Below are 7,961 nucleotides of genomic sequence, written 5' to 3'. Positions count from 1 at the left end.
CATAAAACTCCCTCCTTCTGTAGGCAAATACTTTAACCTGAGCTACATGGAAAAAATCATTACCGAGGAGCAGGTCAGCTAGGAGGTATTCTATTACTCCCACAGTCAAAACACTTTCCAAAGCTTCCCACACTGCATGGATTTTAGCGAATGGTATGAGGAATCTGTTTTCGCCCACCCCCACAATCTCTGCCATTTGGCCAGGCAGCATTCTGGCCTTTGGGACCACACTCTGCTTAACCAGAGAGATCTGGGCCCCTGTATCCCTCTGCCCCGAATATTCCCTGCCATTAATTTGGACAGCCTTAACATGCTCCATAGCTGGTTCTGCAGAGGCTAACCTCACAGGGCCAATATGATAAGTTTTGATTGCTTGAGGGGGTTCTGTGTTGAGGACAGCAGAACTAACATGAACTATTGGTTGCCTGCTTCCTCCTAGCACAGGGCATTTATTCCTCAGGGGATCAGTGGACTTACACTGATAGCACCTTTTGGGCTCTTCTGCTTTTACAGGAGATTTGGGATGAGGGTTTGAGGAATGGTTTTGGGGAGGTGAATACCCAGCCTCCCAGCAACCCTCCGTCTTGCTAGGGATAAAATAGGATCCTCCCTTCCCACCAGCTTTAAACTTCTCTTTCTGTGGCCTGGCCTCAATAGACACCTGAGTCTGTTCGAAGGCATCAGCTAAAACAGCCATCTCAGCCCCAGACTTTACATCTTTGTCCCACAGACACTGCTTTACATCAGCCTTACATATGCCTAGGAAATGCTTTTGAGCAACAAGACCAAGCATTCCTTCAAAACTTGCCACCTTTTTACCCGTCACCCATTTCCCCAACAAATTTTGTTTACATATTCCCCATTACTCATCCCAATATCCCTCTTAAGATCCCTAAATTTAACTCTATATGTTTCAGGGGTAATCTGAAAATTCGCAAAACAGTATGTTTAAATTTACAATAGTCTAAAGCATCTTCAATAGGCATTTCATGGAACACATTTCGAGCTTTACAGTTAATTTCACAATCAGGGTAGGAACTCTCTTACCAGTAGGGATTTCATGTATCACACACAGTTTGTAGAAGGCAGTCAGATATTCAGCAATATCGTCCTCCTCACTCTATGCAGGACATAAGTGTTCTCATTTTTGGAGTGATGGGAGTTGTTGGGGTCGGGGGCCTCTGGTTCTGCTTCTCTAGCCAGTCCAGCTGGTGTTTTCTCTCTCTCTCTCTTTTTCTTCTCTCTCTTTCTCTCTTTTTCTTCCATAGCCCTTCGTGTGCAGCCCCCTCTTCTTTGAGCCTCATTTCTGCCTGCTACATTTGAAACTGGCGGTCCTTTTCCTTCTCTGCTGCTTCCAGTCTGGCCCACTCTAGTTTTGTAGCCGCCTCACTGGTAGTCATTTTTCTGCTTTCTTGTGCTTATTTCCCTCACCCAAAATAAAAAAAACAGAAAATAACAAAACTGTGACCTCCTCCTGACTGTTCTTAGCCACTGCACTGAAGACTCACTTAAAATCACAAATATCAGTGCTTAAAGTGTGAACTCCTTTTGGAGTAACAAGCTGTACATACACCTTGCTCGCTGCGTCACTGTGACGGTCCCCTCTGCTCCTGGAGAGATTTGCCTGGGCTTGTTTTAAGCCTTGAGGACACATTTTCAGCCTCATAATTATGTACATGAAATTACAACCTATAACAGTACTATAAGAACAATGCTCAGTGCATCATAAGCCTTCCAAAGACACCCGACACAGATTCATAGATTCATAGATACTAAGGTCAGAAGGGACCATTATGATCATCTAGTCTGACCTCTTGCACAATGCAGGCCACAGAATTTAACCCACCCACTCCTGCGAAAAACCTCTCACCTATGTCTGAGCTATTGAAGTCCTCAAATTGTAGTTTAAAGACTTCAGGGAGCAGAGAATCCTGCAGCAAGTGACCCGTGCCCCATGCTACAGAGGAAGGCAAAAAACCTCCAGGGCCTCTTCCAATCTGCCCTGGAGGAAAATTCCTTCCTGACCTCAAATATGGCGATCAGCTAAATCCTGAGCCCTGAGCATGACAAACTTTGCACTGGATATGACACAATCATATTATAAGGATGAACATGGGGGTGCAGGGTGTTCTCCCGAGGTACAGAGTGTCACAGTGGTATTTTTAAACAACTTAGGATAGGCTCTATAATGTTCAGACACCACAGCTGCATTTGTTCCTGCAGCGTGCACGTCCGTGGCTATGGCTGGGTGTGTCAGTAATAAAGGCCAGATGTTCCAGCACAGCAAGAGAAGGTGCAAGGAGCCTTCACACTCATCTTTGTTACCAGTGCTGTACACATTGGGCCGAGTGAGGACAAGGTCATGGCTAAGATCACCATCTGGCCAGCAGCGCTAATCTCATGTAGGGGACAGTGTACGGCTCCCTAGGAGTCGGAGGTGGAGTTCCCATCCCAGAGTACACAAAGCCCCCACAACCATGCTGTCTAAGTTACTCAGAAAACCAGTCCTGCATCCTCTGCTTCCTGATTGCTCAGCAGCCCCCTCCTGCTCAGCCTAGAAGCTTTTCCCTCGGAACAGGAGAAGCACCCGGTCACGAATCTGTTTGGTTTTCACACCATACACGATGGGGTTCATCATGGGAGGAAAGAGGAGGTAGAAATTAGCCAGCAGGATGTGTATGTGTGGGGCAACATGGTGGCCAAACCTGTGAATTATTGAGGAGAGGACCACTGGTGTGTAGACCACTAAGATGGCACAAAGATGGGCAACACAGGTGCTGAAAGCCTTGAGCTGCTCTTCCTTGGATGCCACGCTTAAGACAGTCCTCAGGATCTTGACATATGATAGGGAGATGAACATCAGATCCAGCCCCACGATGAAGAGAGCTACGATGATCCCATAGATGTTATTGAACATAGCGTTAGCACAGGCCAGATTGACCACGGCCATGTGCTCACAGTAGCAGTGGGCGATGACATGGGACCCGCAGTAGGGCAGCCTCCTGAGGAGGAAGGGCAGAGGGACCATAAGCAGAACAGCCCGGGCCAAAGCCACCAGCCCGATCTTTGCTATCACTGAATTGGTCAGGATGGTGGCATATCTCAGGGGGTTGCAGATGGCCACGTACCTGTCGAAGGCCATGGCCAGCAGCACAGCAGACTGCATGATGGAGAATGAGTGAAGGAAAAACATCTGCACCAGGCAGGCGTTAAAGCTGATCTCCCTTGATCTAAACCAGAAGATGCTCAGTATTTTTGGCACGGTGGCTGTGGATAAAACCAGATCGATGACGGCCAGCATGGCGAGGAAATGGAACATGGGCTGATGGAGAGAAGTCTCTGTCTTGATAACATACAAGAGGGTGCAGTTTCCTAGAAGGGCCACGGAGAACATTGAGCAGAAGGGGATGGAGATCCAGGGGTGCAGGGCTTCCAGCCCCGGGATGCCTGTCAGGAAGAACACTGATGGATCAGAGCCTGTGCCATTGGAACCTGACAGGTCTTGTTGTGGCGTCTTTTGCAAGTCTTTCCTTTCAATAAAACATAACACATGGAATGAACAGACCTGTAAATTAAATACATGCTTGGGGCCAGTCTCAGCTCTGGAAGAAGCAGACTGACCTTTTGTTGAGTTCATCAATCATGTTGCAATAATACTAATTATACAAACCCTGATATTTTCATTTCACGTTCTTAGAATGTCATTACAAGTCACAAATAATGAACCCCACTTGGTTACAAGTATCCTATCTGGTGTACCTCGGTCCTAGGAGATGCATATTGTTTAGTGTGCATTCTGCCATGATGTACCGAGTATATCTGGCCACACGGCACATGCTTTCAGCCTAGAAATACCTGGCATGTTAAGCTGCATGTAGCAAGATGTACCTGGTACCTTCAGCAGCACATTCTGGGTATTCAGCCTGGATGTACGTCGTACATCGGGGAACATGCATGAGTAGTGCTATTTTGAACTCAGCTTCAGAGCCCGAGCCGCAACATCTACACAGCTATTCTTAGCGCGGTGCCTCGAGAAGCACGAGCCTGCGTCTGTCAACCCGAGCTGTGAGACTAACTGCCACTCGCTGCGTAGAGATACCAAAAGAGCCTACGAGTCTGATCCTGCTCCCATTGAAGCCCAGGGGAGAACTCCCCACCGACTTCTGGGATAACTGATCCGTTCTTTTTAGGTGACAAATCTGAGGAACTGTCCCAGGTGTCAACAGAAGAGGTTTTGGAACAAACTGATCTATTAAACAGCAATAAGTCACCAGGACCAGATGGGATTCACCCAGGAATTCTGAAGGAACTCAGATATCAAATTGCAGAATTACTAACTGTGGTATGTGACCTATCACTTAAATCAGCCTCTGATTACAGCAATTACAGCCCAGTGAGCCTAACTTCGGAAACAGGCGAATAGACTGAAATGATGGGAAAGAACAGAATCATCCCTCACCAGCCTAGTAGAAGTCTTTGAGGAGGTCAACAAACATGTGGATAAGGGTGATCCAGTGGCTATAGTGTATTTGGACTTTCAAAAAGCCTTTGACAAGGTCCCTCACCAAAGGCTCTTAAGAAAAGTCACATGTATTCAAAACAGACTTTGGAGAGAAGAAATTTTATGCTATAAAAAGTCCAAATGAACAGAGATACAGAAACTATTTTCACAAAGGGAAAAATATTACAAGCTGCTATAGACCATATTGATGGAAGGTTACAGAAAAAATTATTAATTATTTCATGAACTGAGAAAAAATTGTGATCAAATAATTATGGATTCATACATTTTAAGGCAAGAAGGGACCATTATGATCACCTGCTCTGAACCCTTTTCAATCTGTCAACAACCTTCTTGAAGTGTGGGCACTGGACCTAGAAAGAGTGTCCAGTGACGGTCAGTCCAAGCCGCACACCTCTTTATTTCTGCTCCATATTCCCCTGCTTATGCCTTCAAGGAGGGAATTTGTTCTCTCCATCAGCACACTGCACTGGGACCTCATGTACAGCTGGTTACACATCATGACTCCGAGTTCTTTTTTGAGTCAGTGCTTTCTAAAACACAGCCCCCCATCCTGTAAGTGTGATCTGTGGTCTTGGTTCCTCGATGTGGGACCTCACATTTAGTTGTAATGCACGTTGTTCAAGTGAGCCCAGTTTAGCAAGTGACTGAGATCGTTTTAGAGGACTGCCCTGTCCTAATCATTACTTGTCTCTCTGCCAAAACATATGTCCCCCAGACTGAAATCTCCCATGATAACAGAATTACACGATAAAGATTCTCTCACAGTGCAATTGTACCAAGGGAGAGAACTATGGCTCTGTGTGTAACCTGAATGCCCCTGATGTTTTGAATACTCAATGGTTTCTTCACATCATTTGTTTGTTTGTTTGTTTTTTTGATGGAATTAAATAGTTCCCTTCTAAATGACCAACCTCACTCTGCTCCCACTTATACAGGTGTAAATCCAGAATCATTCCAGTTTTACACCAGTGTGACTGACAGTAGATTTGGCCCAAATTTTCCATTTGCTTTAAAAGTCTCCTATTTAGAAAGATCCTTGATTAGCTTTAATATAAACTGCCCCAGCTCACCTGAACCCTGGCTGCATCTTCTTCCCTCTCAGCATATGCTGAAGTCACACACAAACTGCAGGACTCTGCACTCGGCCAGGATCAACTGAGTGAGAGTATTTATACCTCCTAATGACACCCTGGTGACTTTACTCCCCAGGTGGGAGTTGAGAGACTTGGGTCACTATAGAGGTACGTTTGGTGGGGGCTGTGACTCAAACTGTTCAGGGGGGCCGGGAGTATAGGGCTAAAAGAATATGAGCTCTGAGCTGTGTTCTATTTCCAGAAATAAAGAGTAAAATGTGGTCTCGTCAAATCATTTGTATTTTTTATTAGAGGGAAAAAAGAAAAAATCAAATGAAAAGTCTTCCAGAGGAAGTGGGAGAGAGAAGACTCACAAAATATTTAAACAAGCCACCTAACTGAACCCTGCTTGTATCTCTGTGCATCAGAATATTTGAAATCTAAGTACGTTTGCTTCCAGGCTCTCTGCCTAGGATTCATATAAATGCTCCTGTCTTTCCTCTCCAGGGTTATATCCCACACCTGAGCACTTTTGCTTGTTTGCTTTATGAAATGAAGGTTTACGCTAGTTAAATAAACTCTTTAGGAAATCTCTGACTTTAAGCAGCGACTGAATGCCCATCCAACCCGTGTGGCTAAGATGACACCTCTCTCGCTATAAAACGTCTATGATCTCCCTGTCTGCTTACACAGATCCCGGAATGTCGTTTTACCACTTCCACTTTGCTTCTAAACACGTAGACTAGTTTTCTTTATATTATGTTTGAAAGACAGCTATAAATGTGAATTCAGGTGATTTCTGCCTTCCACAGAGCATTTGAAAGAAGCCTCTAACTCAGCAGTCCCCAAACTTTTGAGGGTGACGCCCCGCTCTTATCCCTGTCCTCGGCCCCCCCGTCCCCGGAGCTGGGAACAGGGCTGTGGCTCGGGCGGGCGGGGGTGGGGCAGTGTGAACAGGGGTGTATGGAGGCTGAGGCTGGGGCTGCAGCTGGGGGTGGATTTGGGGCTGGGAATGGGGCCGTGCCAGGGGCCGAGGCTGGGGGTTGGAGTGAAGCTGCAGCTGAGCTGGGCCCGCGGCCAGGTGTAGCTCCGCTCCTGGCTTGGCCACCGGGCCAGGAATTGAGCCACGGCGAGTGGCTGAGGCTGGGGGCAGAGCAGCCGAGAGCTCAGCCAGGTGCGGAGCCCTGCTGAGGCTAGGGATGGGGCCAGGCGCGGCGCCAGGGACATGGCTGGGGGCGGGACCGGAGCAGAGCTGGGGGTGGGAAAAACCTGGCTGGCGCTCCCTCCCCAAACCCCTGTGCGGGCTGGCCCTGGCCTCACCATGACCCCCCGACATTCCTCTGTGCCCCCTTGGGGAGCGCGCCCCGCAGGCTGAGGGGTCTCTGCTGTAACTGTCAGTAGAGACTGTCAGTCATACACATAAAACCCAGTTGGTCAGAAGGCAAATATGACAAAAGTGTGTCTACAAGAAGAACCACGTGTGACTCAGAATAGCGGGGGAGTCACCCCCTTGAATTGGTACCGAACCAGTTTCGACACGTGACCCTCCCTGGCTTTGCTTCTCTAGACTCTAACCTACATTGACCAGGGATAAAATCACTTTCAACTCAACAGCTTGAAACGCCCCCTGTGCCAGGGGTGAAAGTAAGCCGAGTGACTTCCCGGGACGCTGGGGCCAGCTCTGGCCCCCGGAAGGGGCGGGGCCTATGGCGGAAGGGGCGGGGTTGAGGGGGTCAGAGCCAGCCCCAGCCCACCCTGTAAGGTAAGGGCCCCCCCACCACGTGGGTAGCAGCAGCAGCCCGGGGCTTCAGGGGCTATTTAAAGGGCCCGGGTCTCCCCTCTTCTACTGCCCCGGCCCTTTAAATAGCCGCTGGAGCCCCGCCGCTTCCCCAGGTAGAAGCAGGGGAGCCACGGGCCCTTTAAATAGCCCCCGGAGCCTTGGGGAAGTGGCGGGGCTCCAGTGGCTATTTAAAAGACCGGGGCTGCAGAAGCAGCTGGAGCTGCTGCTACCCCAGGGCTCCAGGGGCTATTTAAAGGGCCCGCGGCTCCCCTGCTTCTACCGCCCCAGCCCTTTAAACAGCAACCAGAGCCCTGCAGCCGCTACCCCAGGGCTCCAGCAGTGGCTGGAGCTCCAGGCCCTTTAAATTGCCCCCTGGGGAAGCCGGGCTGCTCCAGTACGGTGCACCGACACTTGCCAGTACGCCGTACCGGGGCGTACTGGCTTACTTTCACCTCTGCCCTGTGCCCACTAAAGACTGACGCCAGCTTAACTCTAGAGGCCAGTGTCTGGTGGTGCAAGGTTGAATTACGTACAAGATGGCGTCTTCTCTTTTGAAAACAAAAGAAGGGATTTTAGACCCGAC

General features: G+C 48.7%; 1 protein-coding gene across 1 annotated transcript; it reads right to left on the bottom strand.

The window, feature by feature from the left end:
- Window positions 1-2,554: 2,554 nt before the first annotated feature.
- Window positions 2,555-5,630, bottom strand: LOC102947411 (olfactory receptor 52K1). The gene is made up of 2 exons (XM_043526780.1): window positions 5,596-5,630; window positions 2,555-3,224 (listed from the first exon to the last, which is right to left on the bottom strand). Exons 1-2 carry the CDS (start codon window positions 5,628-5,630, stop codon window positions 2,555-2,557), a joined length of 705 nt encoding a protein of 234 aa, XP_043382715.1.
- Between the last annotated feature and the right edge of the window lie 2,331 nt (window positions 5,631-7,961).

This window comes from Chelonia mydas, chromosome 1, assembly GCF_015237465.2.
Source record: "Chelonia mydas isolate rCheMyd1 chromosome 1, rCheMyd1.pri.v2, whole genome shotgun sequence".
NCBI lineage: Eukaryota > Metazoa > Chordata > Testudines > Cheloniidae > Chelonia > Chelonia mydas.
The sequence above is the reverse complement of the archived record's forward strand: the minus strand, read 5'-3'. Positions and strand labels throughout refer to the sequence as shown.